General features: G+C 40.8%; 1 protein-coding gene across 8 annotated transcripts in view; it reads left to right on the top strand.

Moving 5' to 3' along the window:
• TTC7B (tetratricopeptide repeat domain 7B) overlaps positions 1–17,244 on the top strand; it is a 237,889-nt gene that overhangs the window by 58,700 nt on the left and 161,945 nt on the right. For 7 of the 8 annotated variants that reach the window (XM_027120327.1, XM_027120321.1, XM_027120319.1 and 4 more), the window contains exon 5: positions 14,958–15,079. The exons of the other annotated variant lie outside the window; for it this stretch is intronic. In XM_027120327.1, coding sequence (XP_026976128.1) covers positions 14,958–15,079 — 122 coding nt within the window. The remainder of the gene's footprint in view (positions 1–14,957; positions 15,080–17,244) is intronic. 8 annotated transcript variants of the gene reach the window in all.

Raw genomic sequence — 17,244 nt, 5'->3', positions numbered from 1 at the left:
TAGATGTACTTCCTGTTGTGTTCCTTTATAACCACCTATTCACCACTGGGTTCTTTAGCCAGACCAGAAAGGAGACTCTCATAATCGTAGGATTTAAAATAAATATTTTTCGTGGTTTTGAGGAAACAGTGATCATAGGATGTTAGATTTTGAGAAAAAAATGGAGGCCCAGAAAGGGAGACCCCCAAGGACACACAGGAAGTTAGGGCCAAAGCTAAGATTAGAACTCAGCTCTTCTGACACCTAGTTCAGCATCACTTACTTCATTATCCCAGGCCACTGCCAATAAATGTGGAACCCCGTAGTTTCTTACACCCTTATATGTAGAAAGTGCTCAATAAGTATTTGACCAAGCAAGCCATAGCTCTTAGTAGTGTGGGGAAGCAGCCTCACTCAGTGTATGGTTCAATTTCAGGGTATATATAAGATGACTTTCACATTTCTGGCTCTGATTTTCCAGTCTGAGTTTTCCTTCATGGGAAACCACTTTGGGTCTCCCCAGATCCAGGAAGCTGGGATATTAGCAATGAGAGAAATTGAATGAATGAAACATCTGTTTTGACTGTAGTAGATGCTCAATAAATTATCTGTGACTAATTAGAAGTCTAGGGGAAAAATGACCTTCCTTAAGTGACCACTGGGCTTGGTGGAAGTTCAGGGGTTTTTATGAGGCAAGACAATGATGCCATGCAGAGGAAGATACCTGTTTGGCCTTTTTTTTCTTCCTTTAACTTAAGTGACTTTTAAGAATTATGCTAAATTGAAAACAAATGTTAGGAAAATAAAATCTGAAGGAAGCAAAAGACTGGGGCAAGCTTAGGTAAATAGTGCTTTGCTTTTCTGGGTAGGTAGCCCTTTAAGTAGAAAACCCCACACACTGTCCCTGTGTTTGTTCTGCTGGGCAAAGACAGTCTTTCAGTGGTTTTTCCCCTCATTTCCCAGCCATTCTAAAGCGAAGAAACTTCTGTTTGCCGGGACCTTTTGGCATTTTATTTATGTGTTGCCTCTTAATGTCATTCACTAGCAAGGATAAAATTTGAGGAGAACTTTTGAGCACAGTTTGGAGTATTGTGGAAAATGTTTTTTCATAATCTGGAACCATCGATTTGTTTCTGCTGCAGCCGCATTCCTCTTCTAGTTTCTCTAAGAGTGGGTATGTTTAGCAACGTTAGTGTTGTTTGTTTCCTGAAGGGCGGGGGCGTGTTGTTTGTTTCCTGAAGGGCGGGGGCTCTTCAGAAAGGGGGCTGACCTTGGCTTCCCCTCCAGGCGGCTAAGTTAAGTTGGGAGAGGCAGCAGGGCCCAGGGGTTAAGTGACGCCGGCGTTGGGATCCTGGCCTTGCCACCTCTTAGCTGTGGAACATCAGGCAAGTTACTCAACCTCTCTGTGCCTCTGAACCTCAGCTGTAAAATAGCAATAATAATTGCTGTAAGGCTGATGTGAGCATAAATTGGGTCAACTCATGTTGTTCCCAGTACATGTTTAGCACACATTAAATGTTCGTTTTATTGTCATTATCTGTTCCTGTGTCACCTGGCGGTGGAATCTTTCCTCACCTTCGAAGATTTCAGATATTTAGATGAAAATATGGAGTATTTTAGACATGCTGTTTTATTAAAAGTGTTAAATAATTTTAAAGAGATATTTATGGAGTAATTTTTTCAGGAGAATTTGGTTTTCCATTTCTTGCCTGGAAGCTAATGGAACACCATCTTGCCTAGAGTCCCCATATCATATCCGGGTTCTGAATCTCTGTTCACCCCGGCTGTTTGACCTTGGTCCAATCGTTTATATCTGTGTGCTTCAGCTTTCCATTTTCATGGCGGGATTAATACTGCCTGACTTGTCTGGGGAAGAAAACCAGTGAGCCACCAGTGTTCTCCACCCAGTATGATAGGAGCTTTCCACGTACTGTTCTCCCTCCTTGTTCCAAACAGGGAGGCAGGGCCAAAGGAAATTTGAATACCTGAAAGCCGTGTGCATTGAATATTTGTTTAGTGTTGTCCTTGTTACATTAGGGTCACAGAGACATCTGCTAATAATTTTCTCTGATAGTTTGTTCTCTGAAGGGGAATGAGAAATACCTCCAAAATTATGCATATAGAATAATTTAATCAAGCAAACCAAATTAGAATAGATGGACATGACATAGGTTGACCTTGATTAGTTTATCTTTGGATGGTGGCATTACACCAACAGTAAATAAAGTTATCTGCCCCACAAGAAGCTTCTAAAGGTGCAATGATAGGAATAAAGATGACTTCACCCTCGAATATCATAATATGAGCCCTGCTTTTGGCAAATGAAATCATCCTGTCTCTGTCCTTTGCATGCATCAGCCAGCCAGCTGGGTATGGCTTTCTTGAGCAGAAGCCACGCCAGGGTGGAACCTTACCTTCTGCTGACAGTTCATTTCTTTACACCCTATTTTAGAAAAGAAGTTAATGCTAAATTATGGGACACCCATAGTTTTTTTTATGGGCTGTTTCAGCGTTGAAGTGTTAAGAAACAGCTGGTGCCCAAATGTTGCAGGGCCCAGCCTAGACTTCATCTGTTCATCAGGAGCCGTTCACTGGTCATCGTGGTCAGTCCTTGAGTGGATTCTGTCCTCCCCACAGGAAGAACTTGCAGTGACACAGCTGAGACGTTGGATTCACAACTGGATTAGATTAAGGTTACTGTGTGTCTTGAACTCAAACAAGATGTCCTAAGAAAAGTACTCAGGGCTACTGACACGGAAGGCAGGGTGTGACTCTGGAGGTCCATGTGGCTGTGCTTTAGGGTCTAAAACATGAGACCATGAAAAAAAGATGGATTCTCCCTTCTCTTCTCCTTCCCAATCCCTGCCTTTTCACTTAAGCTGAAGCAGCAGGTTATAGGTCATGGCTTAATGTAGTGCATCTGAATAAACTACTTCCTTAAAGAAATGTCAAGAAACTGACTGGCCAGTATGTTGCTCCGACTTTGAGGCTGCCATCTGACTGGCTGGGAAAGGAGGCTACAGCACACTTAAAGCTGAGTTAGAAAAGCCTGGAAACCAGTAAAGAACAGTAGCTTATTTTTATTTTTGTATGTTCTTGGTCAGTCTTTGCCCTCATAATTTTATAGCATTAAAGGGGCCTATATCTGTCTTTTTTCACTCAAGATTACATCAAAACTTCAAAGTGTTGTCATGGTTATGTAATATTTTACCAAGTGGATGGCCTCTATGGTATAATTCACTTATAGTTGGGTATAGCCTGTTTTTATACTGCTCTGGTGCCAGCTTCCTTCAGGTAGCTTTTCCCTTGTTTTGCTTTGTTTCCTAAGGGCAAATTCCCAGAAGTCGGGACATTTTTAACATTCTCGTTACTATATATTGTATCCAATTGCTTCCTACAAGTCATACTAACATCTTATACCTTTGGCCATACAGGAGAGTAGTGGTTGCTTCGCAATCTTGACGGGGTTGCATTTGTTTCTAAGTTACTTTGCTGATTTGCTGGGTGAAAACAGTACTTTGCCATTTTGGCCTGCATTTCTTTGACTATCAGTCAGGTTGAAATTTTTTCCATCTATTTGCTTACTAGCTATATTTCTTTTCTTTTTTTAAAATCACAGCATTATTGAGATATAATTCACATACCATAGAATTTACCCATTTAAAGTATTCAATTCAGTGGTTTTTAATATAGTCACAGAGTTGTGCAACCATCACCAATACTTAATTTCAAAACATTTTCATCACCCCCAAAAGAAACCCTGTACGCATTAGCAGTCACTCCCTATTTACCTCCAATTTCTCCAGTCTCTATAGATGTGTATATTCTAGACACTTCCTGTAAATCAGACCATACAACATGTGGTCTTTTATGACTGGCTTCTTTGGCTCAGCGTAATGTTCTCACGTTGCAGCACGCATCGGTACTTCATTTCTTTTTATTGCCAAATAATATGCCATTGTATGGCGATACTGCATTATGTTTATCCATTCATTATTTTATCGTTTATTATTTGGGTTGTTTCTACTTTGGGCTATTATAATAATGCTGCTATAACTTTTTGTATACAAGATTTCATGTGGACAAATGTTTTCATTTTTCTTGAGTATATTCCTGGGAGTGGAATTGCTGGGTCATATGATAACTTTATGTTTAACCTTGTTATATTTCCTTTTTGTTTGTTTATACTTTCTCTCTGGTTTTAAGATGTCGTATTATTCTTATAATTTGAATAAAGCTTTTATACCATAAATATGTTAACCCATTATTATGTTTGCTCTGAATGATTTCCCACTCAGTACTTTTCCATTTCTAAATTGTTCATACATTTTAAACCTATTATATATATTAGTTGAATCTGATTATCTTTTTATTATATTTATTTCATTGTTTTAAAGCTGAAGTACTGAGATAAATCTTCTCTAGGATATAAAAAGCTTTCAACCATTTTCCATTTTAAAAAAAAAAACTTTTAATTTTCAAATCTTGTTGGAGAGATTTATTTTGGTGTATGATATTAGATATGACTCTAATGTTTTCCTCAAACTTCAGTACCACTTTAAGATGATCTTATCTTTCTTTTTTCATATTTTCTGTTATGTATTTTAAGTCATTTAATAAAATTTTAGACACAACAGTAATTTCTGAACTTTCCTATTTTGTTCTGCTAATCTTACATTGCACCAGTGTGACACTGTTTAATAAGTGCTTCTTTATGATATGTTTTAACATCTGAAGGGATTAGTAACTACTTATTTTTCAGAATACCCTTTGTCCTTTTCTGTTGGTATTTCTAGATGCATTTTAGAATAATTGGGATTTGGTCAAATTTTTATTAACGCTATACATTGGTTTGGAGAATTATATTTAGTCTTTACTCACCTGTGACCATGATACCTCTTTCCATTTTGCAAGATTTTTGTTTTACAGACTTCAGTAGATGGATTGTATTCCCAGATCTTTTCTATTTGTATTGCTTCGCGTATAGGATCATTTTTTTCATTGTATTTTCACATATAGCAATGCTTTGGTTTTTAAAATTCCATTACAAAAATATTTAATGAGTGCCTTCTTTGTTCTGCACACTGTGCTTGACACCAGGGGCACTAGAAGAAATAAGCCACAGAGCATGTCCTCGGGAAACTTACTGTTTTCTGAGGACACAGGTCCATAAACAGCACGTGGGCTGCTTTGGTGGGGAACGCTCAGAGAATTCTGCAAGCCCAGAGAAGGGTCTTGGACCCGTGCGGAAGTTCAGGGATGGCTCCTGGAAGAGATGACACCTGAGCTGAACCTTGAAGGCTGACAAGGATAGGAATACAGGGTTATCAGCCACGATACTGAACTCCTCCATAAAAATAGAGTTGTTTCTTTTCATTTTTCTAAGGCTATGAACATATGGCAGAGGAATGATTTTTGTCATTATTCTTTCTTCCTTTCTAGTGTTTTCCACTTTATCTCTCTTTCATGCCCTATCTCCAGACTTTTCTAAAACAATGTTATTATAAAGGTGGTGGAAAGTATCCTTATTTTGTTCCTACTTGAAGGTGATATTTTAATATATCTCCAGTAAGGGTTATAGTGTTTACATGCTCATTGAGTTTCTCATTTGCAGTTCATAACAATTATGTAGGTATATATTATTATCCCCATTAATCAGATGAAAACAGTGAAGATCTGAGAGATCAAAGGAGTTGTCCTAAGTCCACAAGTGGTGAGGAATGTCAGAACCAGACCTTGAACCTGGGCCTTTTGACCTAAAATCTTTGGCCCCAGCCCACTTTCTGTCATGCTTCCTCAGGTGTTGGGTGTGTGCTTTTGCCCAAGCAGGCTGTACTTGTTAAGGATACTTGTTGGCAGTCCTCTCACAGGGAAGTGTTTATCCACAGAAAAAGTGGTGGCTTCAACACTGCCAAACAATGCTCCTGCCCAGGCCCATGTGTTAGAGGCTCTTTGTGAGGAAGGGATTAAATCCAAGATACTTAGACTTCAGGGCAAACTCTGAGTTAAGCTATTCCCTCTCTCATCCACCTTGCATTTTTCCCATCCTGACTCATCCTGGCAGCCCTGACCTTGTCTTTTGGACTTTGTTCTGCAAGCAAATGCAGACTAATAGGACAAAGGGAGAGGAGTCAGACTGCAGAGTCAGGTAGACCTGAGTTTCAACACCAGCCTTAACACTCGTTAGCCATGTGATTTGGGCAGCTTGCTCAGTGGAGCAAAGTCTCAGTTTCGCCTTCAGTAAAGAGAGGGTAATAGTGTGCGTCTCAGTGGGTTTTTGTGGGAGAATAAATGAGATAGTCTATGTACCTACATAGTGCCTAATGCAGAATAGGTTATTTTCTTATTGCTTTTTTCCTTGCATTTCTTATTGGCCCTGCAAATTTATTCATTCATTCATTTACTATGTGTTTTATTCATTTACTACATTTACTATGTATATTGAATGCTTACCCTGTCCCAGACACTGCAGTAGACACTGGATATATTAGTAAATGGAATAGACATGGCCCCTGACTTTGCAGAAGGTGCAGCACCATGGAGGGAGACAGCCAATAATCAAGTAAAAAATACATTAATAGGGCTTCCCTGGTGGCGCAGTGGTTGGGAGTCCGCCTGCCGATGCAGGGGACACGGGTTCGTGCCCCGGTCCGGGAGGATCCCACATGCCATGGAGCGGCTGGGCCCGTGGGCCATGGCCACTGAGCCTGCGCGTCTGGAGCCTGTGCTCCATAACGGGAGAGGCCACAACAGTGAGAGGCCCATGTACCACACACACACACACACACAAAATTAATAAATGCATTGAAGGAATAGAATAGGATGCTGTGGGAGGGAATAATAGAGGCAGGCCTGCTTTATGTTAGTGCTCAGGGAAGGCCCTTCTGAGAAATGACAATCAAGCTGATATATGAGAGGTGAGAAAGAGCATAAGAGTAACACGATCCAGACTGTGTTTTAAAAAATTATTCAGGCTGCTTGTGGAAGGTGGAAAGGAAGTTAAGGTGCAAGAGAGGACATGGAGACTGTATTTAGGAGGCTGCTGTAGAAATCTAACAGGAAGTGATGGTAGCTTTGATGAAAGTTATGGTTGTGGAAATGGATATATACAGACATTTGAGAAATAATTAGGAGGAAAATAGTAATAGATTAGATGTGAGAGAGTGTCAAGGTCTCAAGGCTCAATCCCTAGTGTCTGATTTGGGCAGCTGGCTGGATGACGTTACAGTCGCCCCTCGGTATCTGTAGGGGATTAGTTCCAGGACCCCCTGTGAATACCAAAATCTGCAGATGCTCAAGTCCCTTATGTAATATGGCGTAGTGCAGTCGGCCCTCCGTATCTGCAGGTGTGGAACCCGTGGATACAGGACCAGCTGTATTTATAAGATGGAGTGATAAATAGAGGCTTCAGTTTTGGGCTGAATCTGGACTCCTAGGAGTGTAATCATGCTCAAAGTTTCTCTGGGGTAGAAGTTATATGGCTTTTGTCCCAGGAAGGCATTCCAGGAGCTAGGAGGGAGATGCCCAGAAAGGGGCCCTTGAAGATGAGCCCCATCCCTGAGGTTCTGGTATAGAGACCCTTCTTAAGACTGAGGCTGGACCAGGAGAACCAAGAATTTCTCCCTTCCACCACCAGCCACATAACAAACACAGCACCAAGTACTACGCAACAGCAGACTACTACTGGGAAAGAGGCATGAATGTGGAGAGAGAACTCCTCTGTAGTGCAAACATACAGAGACTGCTAAAAACTGAGGGTGGGATAGAAACACTGAGGAAAACCCTCTGGAATCCCAAGTCCCACAGTTAGCAGCCCAATGCTGGAGGAGTTTGAAGCCCGTGGTGCATTGGAGGTAACTATAGAAACAATAAAACCCAGCTCCAGCTCAACTACTGACTAGGTTGACTCAATCCCCAACACTTAGGGCCTGATAAGAGAAAAGGGGTACACATTTTCAAGTGTAAATATTATTTAACTCAGTTTATTTCTGTATACACAATTGTCAACAATAAATAAAAAATTAAGGGCTTCCCTGGTGGCACAGTGGTTGAGAGTCTGCCTGCCGATGCAGGGGACATGGGTTCGTGCCCCAGTCCAGGAGGATCCCACATGCCACGGAGCGGCTGGGCTCGTGGGCCATGGCCACTGGGCCTGCGTGTACGGAGCCTGTGCTCCGTAATGGGAGAGGTCACAACAGTGAGAGGCCTGCGTACCGCAAAAAAAAAAAAAAAAAACTATAAGATACATATATATACACACACAAACTGGAATAAACAAATCACTGTGACGAGCAATAAACAAAACCAAACCCAGAAATGACCCAGGTATTGGAACTATCTGATAGGAACTTTAAAATACCCATGAGTTATATGTTAAAGGATATCATGGAAAAGATATACAACATGCAGGAACAGATGGGAATTTCAACAAGGAGAAGGAAACTATAAAAAAAGCATAATTAAAATGCTAGAAATAACAAAAACATGATATAAGAGATGAGGAACTTCTTTGATAGCTTTTAGAAGACTGGAAAGAGCTAAGAAAAAACTTTCATATGAAGATAGGTTAATAGAGATTATTCAAAGAGAAACACAAAAAGAAAATTAAAAAGAGTGGGAAAAAAACAGAACAGAGCATCCAAGAGCTGTGGGAAAATATCATATATGTATTTGGTGCCCCAAGAGGATAAGAGAGAGAAACTGGAACAGAAGAACTATTTGAAGAGAAAATGGTTGGGCTTCCCTGGTGGCACAATGGTTGAGAGTCTATCTGCCGATGCAGGGGACACAGGTTTGTGCCCTGGTCTGGGAAGATCCCACATGCCGCGGAGCAGCTGGGCCCGTGAGCCATGGCCACTGAGCCTGTGCATCCAGAGCCTGTGCTCCACAATGGGAGAGGCCACAACAGTGAGAGGCCCGCCTACCGCAAAAAAAAAAAAAGAAGACTTTCTTATGTTTAATTTCTTTAAAAGATAATCGACTGCCTAAACCGAAAATATGAACAATGTATTATGGGATTTATAATATAGAAGTAAAATGTGTGACAACAATAGCAAAAAAGATAGTGGAGGAAATAGAAGTATATTGTTATCAGGTGTTTATACTATATATGAATTGGCGTAATATTACTTAGAGATGTTATAAAGATCTATATTATAAACCCTAGGGCAGCCACTAAAAAATAAGAAAGAGACATAATTAACCAGTTGATAGTGGAAATGAAATGGAATCATCAATCCAAAAAAAAACAAAAGAAGAAAGTGAGAAAAAGGAACAAAGAACATATGGGACAATAAAACAAAAACTAGCAAGATGATTCCAACCATGTCAATAATTATATTAAATGTAAATTGTCTAAGCACCCCAATTTAAAGGCAGAGATTTTCTATCTATAAGAAAATGATTTAAATATTAAAACATAGGTAGATAAAAGGTAAAATTACACACTATGCAAACAATAATCAAAACAAAGCTAGAGTGACTGTATTATATCATAAAGTAGAATTAGAAACAAGGGATATTATAGGAGATAAAGGGAGATATAATAAAAGGAGTCAATTCATCAAGACATAATCCTAAAAGTGTGTATACCTAATAATAGCGATTCAAGATATAGAAAACAAAATGTATAGAAGAGTTTATAACATTAAATGTGTATAGTAGAAAAGAAGAAAAATTTCAAATCAATGATCTACATTTCCAACTCAAGGAACTAGAAAAAGATGAACAAATTAAAGCCAAAATAAGCGGAAGGAAGGGAATAAGAACGATTAGAACAGAAATCAGTGAAATAGAAAACAGATAAACAGTAGAGAAAACTAGTGAAACCAAAACTGGAGTCTTAGAAAAGATCAATAAAATTTGTGTAAACTATTAATAAGCTGAACAAGAATTAAAGAGAGAAGACACAAATTATCAATACCCAGAAAAAAGGAGGCACTTCTATAGATCTATAGACATTGAAAGGCTGTAAGGGAAAATTATGACCAACTTTATGCAAATAAACTTGATCATTTATAGAAAATAGACAAATTCCCTGAAAGACACAAAGTACCAAAGCTCACTCAAGAAAGAATAGATAACTCAAGTGTACCTATATGAATTAAAGAAATTGACTTTATCATTAAAAATCGTCCCATAAAGAAAACTACAGGTCAAGTTGGCTTTCTTGGTGAATTCAATGAAGAGAGATTCAGTTTAAGGGAGAAATGAGGCCAGTACTATAGAAGCTTTCAGAAAGTAGAAGAGGAGTAAAACACTCCCTAACTAATTCTATGAGACCAGTATCTCTTTTTTTTTTGTATTAATTGATTAATTAATTAATTAATTTTTGGCTGTGTTGGGTCTTCATTGCTGCACGTGGGCTTTCTCTAGTCGCGGTGAGTGGGGGCTACTCTTTGTTGCGGTGTGCGGGCTTCTCATTGCGGTAGCTTCTCTTGCTGTGGAGCACGGGCTCTAGGCACGTGGGCTCCAGTAGTTGCGGCACTTGGGCTCTAGAGCACAGGATCAGTAGTTGTGGTGCACGGGCTTAGTTGCTCTGTGGCATGTGGGATTTTCCCAGACCAGGACTCGAACCCATGTCCCCTGCATTGGCAGGAGGATTCTTAACCACTGCGCCACCAGGGAAGTCCCAGAGACCAGTATCTCTTATGAATACAGATGCAGATATCCTCAACAAAATACCAGCAAACTGAATCTAACAGCATAGAGAAGGAATTATATACCAGCAAGCGAGATTCTTTTCAGAAATGCAAGGTTGATTTAACGTATGGAAATCAATGAATGTAATACAACATATAAATAGAATAAAAGACAAAAACCACATGATAATGATAATCTCAGTAGATGCAGAGAACTCATTTGGCAAAGTCAACAATCCCCATGATAACAAAATCACACAACAAACTGGGAATAGAAGTAAAGAAAAATTAAAAAAAAAAAAAGAAATTAATATCCTCAACCTGATAGAAGGCATCCATGAAAACCCATGTCTAACAACATATCTAATGGTGAAAGAGTGGATGCTTTCCTTCCAAGATCAGATTAGGCAGGAAAAAGAAATAAAAGGCATCCAGATTGAAAAGGGAGGGACTTCCCTGGTGGCACAGTGGTTAAGAATCCGCCTGCCAGTGCAGGGGACATGAGTTTGAACCCTGGTCCGGGAAGATCCCACATGCTGTGGAGCAACTAAGCCCGTGCACCACAACTACTGAGCCCACGTGCCACAACTACTGAAGCCCTCTGAGCCTGCACGCTTAGAGCCCGTGCTCCACAGCAAGAGAAGCCACCACAATGAGAAGCACACTCACCACAGTGAAGAGTAGCCCCCGCTCGCCGCAACTAGAGAAAGCCAGCGTGCAGCAAGAGAGACCCAACAGAGCCAAAAAATAAAATATTTTTAAAAAAAGAAATAAAACTATATTTACAGATGACATGATCTTGTATATAGAAAATTCTAAGGAATTCACACAAAAAATACTATAAATAATAAATGATTTCAGCAAGGTTGTAGGATACAAGGTCAATATACAAAAATCACTTTTATTTGTATACACTAGCAATGAGCAATCTGAAAATGAAATTAAAATTGTAATTCCACTTCTAATAGCATCAAAAAGATTAAAATGCATTGGGATAATAAAAAGCTCAAACCGTATACTCTGAAAACTACAAATCACTGTTGAAAGAAATGAAAGAAAACCTACATAAATGGAAAGGCGTCCTACACTCATGGAACAAAAGACTTAATTTGTTAAGATGACAATACTCCCCAAATTGATCTACAAATTCAACCCAGTCCCCATTAAAATCCTAGCTGCCTTTTTTGCAGAAATTGATAAGCTGATTCACAAATTAATATGGAAATGCAAGGGACCAGAAGAGCCAAAACAATCTTGAAAAAGAACAAAGTTGAGGGACTCACACTTCCCAATCTTTTAACTTTCTATTGTACAAAGCTACAGTAATTAAGACAGTGCACACAATTAGTATTCCTGAAAAAGAAAATGGAAAAAACCAGACTAGATAAGAAAATGCAGTTATATAATCAAAGAGAAATTCTTCAACAAAGTAAGGCTTTATTCAGCACTTGCTACACACTGTGCTAAGTGTTCTATCCATTTATTATTCCATTTAGTTCATAGGACTTCACTAAGTGAAAAATTCTATTACCATCTCCATTTTACCAATGAGAAAACTTTAGAGACTGTGACTTGCCCATAGTAGTGGAGCTGGGCTTTGAACCCAGAATGGCAGCCCGAGTCCAGTGCCTTACTTGATACTGCAGATCTGAATTTTTAGATTGAGAGTTCATACTGTGTTCCAAGAATAGCTGACATAGAATGATGAACGGCAAGACAACACCTGGTAGATCTTCTAGACTTCAGGGAGAAAAGGACTGCTCTTTGCAGATTGTCTGCAGGGAGACCAGTAAGGCTGGCTTCCGAGTTGTCCACAGCAACTGTCGGTGCTGGAAGACTGGAGTATCGTCTGCCACGTTCTGAGGGAGAGAAAGTGGGAAATCTGAGAATGTCATACCTGAATGTCTCAGGTTTAGAGGAACAGAGACAAGAGACAGACATTCTTACACCTGTAAGAATTCAGGGCCTGTAGCATCCACGAGCCCTTTTTGGCAGTATTCCACCAAGCAAGCATCAATTTAAAATAAAGAATTAAAGAAACAATGAATGCATTTGATTGATTGATTGAGGTATAGTTGATGTACAGTATTATATGTTTTAGGGGTACAGCATAGTGATTCACAATTTATAAAGGTTATATCCCATTTATAGTTATTATAAAATATTGGCTGTATTCCCTGTGTTGTACTAAATATCCTTGTAGCATATTTATTTTATACATACTAGTTTGTACCTCTTAATCCTCTACCCCTATCTTGCCCCTCAAATGCATTTTGATATAGAACTGATGAGAAACAATTATGGAGTAGAACATAATTGTTAGGTACCTTGGCAATAAAAAACAGTACTATAACAAAAGTAAGAGGCTGAGGAGAAGGCAAAGGAGAAGGTAGTATGAATATGTCAGTTTCCTCATTTTTGTTCTGGGTCAGCAGATACTGTATAGTGTTGAAATGTGTAGATAAAAGAATGACCTACTTTCTGTCCTTTCTCTGGCTCTTTCTTTGTCTCCCTGTCTCTGCCTTTCTGTCTATATACACATACATATAACACACATGCATACATGTAATAAATATAACATATTTTTAACGTTAGAGAGACATAAATGTATGAACTATGTGTAAAAAAAACCACATTTTTCTGAGGTTGAGTGATTACTTTGGTCACACTTTAGTTTCTCCTGTTAAATTTAAAATTAAAACCAGTATGTATAACAATCTCAATGTTTGTAAAATGATTATTATCTTTCTCTCCTCTTGATACATACGTACATGGAGATAGCTGGGTTATCGTTCAATCAATGTTCACTGGCTATTTCTATGTGGTAGAATTTTGAGATGATTTTTAATTTTCTTTTTGTACTGTACTACATTGTTTTCACTTTAAAATAACCATGGCATTTAAAAAATTTTAAAACTATTATCAAAAGCAAATGGAGGATAATTTTTTAAAGTTTCAGCATTGAACCCCCAAGTGGAAATGTCAAGGAAGTAGTTGGATATATGAGTCTGGGAAAGTCTGGACTAGAGATTATAAATTTGGGATTCGGCAGCATGTAGCTGATTTTTGAGGAGTGGATGAGATCATCTTGAGAGACACTTCACAGAGAAGGACAAGGGCCCAGAACCGCACTCTGTGCATCTCCAGCACTTCGAGGATGGGTGAGGGTGAAGCCAAAAATGACAGTTCTCAGAGGCAGGAGGAACACCTACCTACCTCTTAGCACTTGCAGAGCCAAGGGCTAAGTCAAGAAGGAGCCAGGCAGTTTTGATAAGGTGCTGGGATGTAGTTCAAAGGCAAGGGTTGCCCACCTGGCTTTCGTTCCACAATGTATTGTTCATTGTGTGTCTTCTACTTTTTTTCCCCTCCCTAAAGCTCATAAGGTAGAGAGCCAGCAATTCCTTCAGCTCCATTTGGAGAATAATTTCAAGGCCTCTAAAATATTTGGGGTCTGGCTAACAGCTGGATCTTTGGAGAGCTGCTGACTCAGCAGATGTTGGCAGCATGTTTGGAGAGCACTCCTGTGGTTTTAAAATGGGCCACAGTAGCTTCTGGTTGATAAATGCTTTATTTGACTTGTGAGTTTAAGGAGAGCAGCCTCTGTAACCATAGCTAAGTGTTTACACTTCACTGTATCCCCCTGAACTTGCAAGCCTTTCTCTTGACTAGTTGGCAGTCTTTCTGGCGGGGCTAAACACGTCAACCTTTAAAACCTCGTTATCTGCTGACAAGAGGTCAAGTTTGGGGAGAGGGCGAGTCGAGGTGGTTTTTCTCAACTCTCCCCTTGAGAATAGGTGGCTGCTGCCCAGTCCACAGGCCTCAGCTCTGTAGCCTGGTGAATTTGCCCTCTCTGGTTAATTCCAGAGCCAGTGCCAATCATGGCACCTTCCAGCTCTTTCTGAAGCTCATCAAACTCTGGAGGGCTGAAGCCACGGGCCACGCATCAGTGACCTCAGCCATTGGTGGATGATGACTGTTTCTGTCCATTGCTGGACTGGCTTCTGTGTCACTCAGCCTCTCTGTCAACATCCTGGCCTTCGGCAGAGCCACTCCACCTCTAATGCTTCTCCTGGCACCGTGCGCTCATCAGCACCCTTCACTCCTCTGTCCTCAGTGCCAGGAGGGCCACACGTGGCCCGGGGTTAGCAGTTGTTCCCTGTCTCACAGAAGTCATTCTCTCTGCTTTTCTTATCGCTACACTTCTACATCAGTGCCTTGCACTGATGTTTGCATACAGAAGTTATTTTTTCAAGTCCTGCAGTGCATTTAGAGACAGGGTTTGAAGGAGGCAGGCTTGCATGTGGATCTGATTAGTTTTCCGATTTTCTCCCCTTCTAGGTAATACTTTCTAATATTCAAAACAGAAGTCCTAAGCCTGGCTCTGCTCCCCACGATCAAGAACTAGGTTTTTTCCTAGAAACAGGACTACAGAGAGCCCATGTCCTCTATTTCAAAAATGGGTAAGCCTTCTTCTTTTTCTAAATCAATTCCTAAAGAAGGAAAGTAGAAAGCCTTATAATGCTGTCTTCAGTTTAGTTTTTATCGTAAAGCAATTTTAAATATAAATATAAATTTTTTTTCAAAAAAAGAATGAGCATAGGCTCTTTTGTCTCTTCTCCACCTGGGTCCTCACTTTCCCATGAGATTTGAAGGTGGGGGGAGGGAGGAGGCCCCCCCATGAGTACGAGTCACAGTGTGGAGCACCGGGACCAGGAGGGAATGGGGCCCATGCTCTGTGCTCCCTTGCCTCCCTGGGATGGTACTGCACAGGCCTCCCTGCTTTGTTGCGGGGAAAATGAATGGATCGGAAACCCTGGCCCACAGGATCACCTGCCTTTGAATGGCTGATCCGTTTAGAGAACTGGATTTGCCAAATTTCAGACGGTTTTTATGAAAGCGAGTATGGCTGTAATGCCACACAGGTACATTTTCCCCTTGAGCTGCCCTTGAAAAGAGTTTTAAAAAGGTTTAAGAGCCTGCACGTAAGGGATAGCTCTCTCATGCATTTGATGCTTGTTTTCCTTTTCGTGTTGCTCTTATGAGAAATGCAATGATACTCTTCCAAATCTCTTCAGCTGTCCCTTGTTTTGACATTTTGCTGCAGGATAGATGTGCATGGAGACCAACAGTAGGTATCTGGTTCCCCCGTAGCTCCTCCTAGGCTGTGCGTGGGAGGCCCCTTCCTCAGGAATAGTCCAATAGCGCTTTAAGCTGCAGATTGGATAACTGAACAGGGGAGTTGCTCCCTCTTCATTTTCAAGAGCTTCAAACCTTGGGGCGTAGCTCATGGAAGTGGGATTTCACCTGCCCAGAGCCACGTGCTTCTGTTTCCCATTTGTTGGGGGAGTAAATGCTTATTTTCCAAATCCTATTAAACTGTTTGTGGAGAAGGCCTGCTTTGCTCCAAAGGTTCAGATTGGCAGGGCCCACAAAAGGCTGCAATAAACACCCCAAAGTTTGGAATGGCTTGGTAGCTTTGGCATAGATGCTTTTGAGTTTGATCTCATCTGTCACTGATTGAGATCATCTGAGTGATGGTGCATGTCCTCTAGACTGAGTTTTGAGTTCTAGTTTCTTTGCTGTTATAAATAGAGAGAGAAGGGAGGGAACGTAGAATATTTTTTCTGTTTATTCTCCCTCTTCACAATAAATAGTGTCATCACAGAGGAAACTCCAACCCTGGCTTTCCCTCCCTCTAACCTGTGAGTGTGTGTGATTGATATGCAAGTCCAGAGGCCGGAATGAATTTCCCTGGGGCTTTCAGGAGTCCCAAACCAATACCTTCTATTGAAAATGTTTTGTGTGAGATTGATAAGGACCAGCCGGATGACTTATTTTCCTATTTGAAGCTTATTCGTCGAGGAGGAAGAAGCGGGGCTATGGGGCTCTGTCCTCTTGCCCCGAACCTCTGGATGCCCACCAGAACCCAACTAAAAAATAATGATGAGAGGTTTGCACTAGGTGATGGATTACATGCTGGGAATTGCTTACTGGCTCATGTCTCATTTTATCTTACCCAAGTTCAAGAAGGTTCCCATTGACATAGTCAAAGTTAAGGGACTGCTTAATTTTGAAGCCCCTCTTCGTTTCTTCTTGTCCTCTTGGTCTTCTCCCTGGGCTCTAAAGACCAGTGATGCATTGAGCCGGCCGCCCTGGAGGGCTCTTGTCAGCTGCAGTGTTCTAAAGCGGTAACAAGAGGTTACGTGGGTAGGTGGAGGTGAGGGCCAGTTTTGAGACCACGAAACACGGACGAAAGGAGAGAGACCAGTGGGAGGTTTTGGACATGCCAAGCGCTGTCAGGGCTGCTGACTTACACGGTGGGTCACTCGGGGCCCAAGAGCCACACCCGGGGGGCATTCATCAGTGGACGCGTACCGCCAGTGTCTCTGCGGAGCAAGTGGGGGCAAATGGAGGCGGGAGCCATCCCTAAACACCAGCGGCTTCCCATCTTCCAATGTGTTTGCTCTGCTCCTTCGTCGTCTCGCTCCCTTTTTGTGTTTCTGCAACTTAGAAATATATATATCTGGGATTGACAGGATTTGACTGATTTTCAGGGTTAGGAAAATGCATCTTAGATGAGTTTGGCAATAAGAGTTACTAATTGGTAAAGCGTATCTTTTTCTTT

Source organism: Aethalodelphis obliquidens, unplaced genomic scaffold (genome assembly GCF_003676395.1).
Source record: "Aethalodelphis obliquidens isolate GAN/ISIS:26980383/991018 unplaced genomic scaffold, ASM367639v1 scaffold21, whole genome shotgun sequence".
Taxonomy (NCBI): Eukaryota; Metazoa; Chordata; class Mammalia; order Artiodactyla; family Delphinidae; genus Aethalodelphis; species Aethalodelphis obliquidens.
The sequence above is the reverse complement of the archived record's forward strand: the minus strand, read 5'-3'. Positions and strand labels throughout refer to the sequence as shown.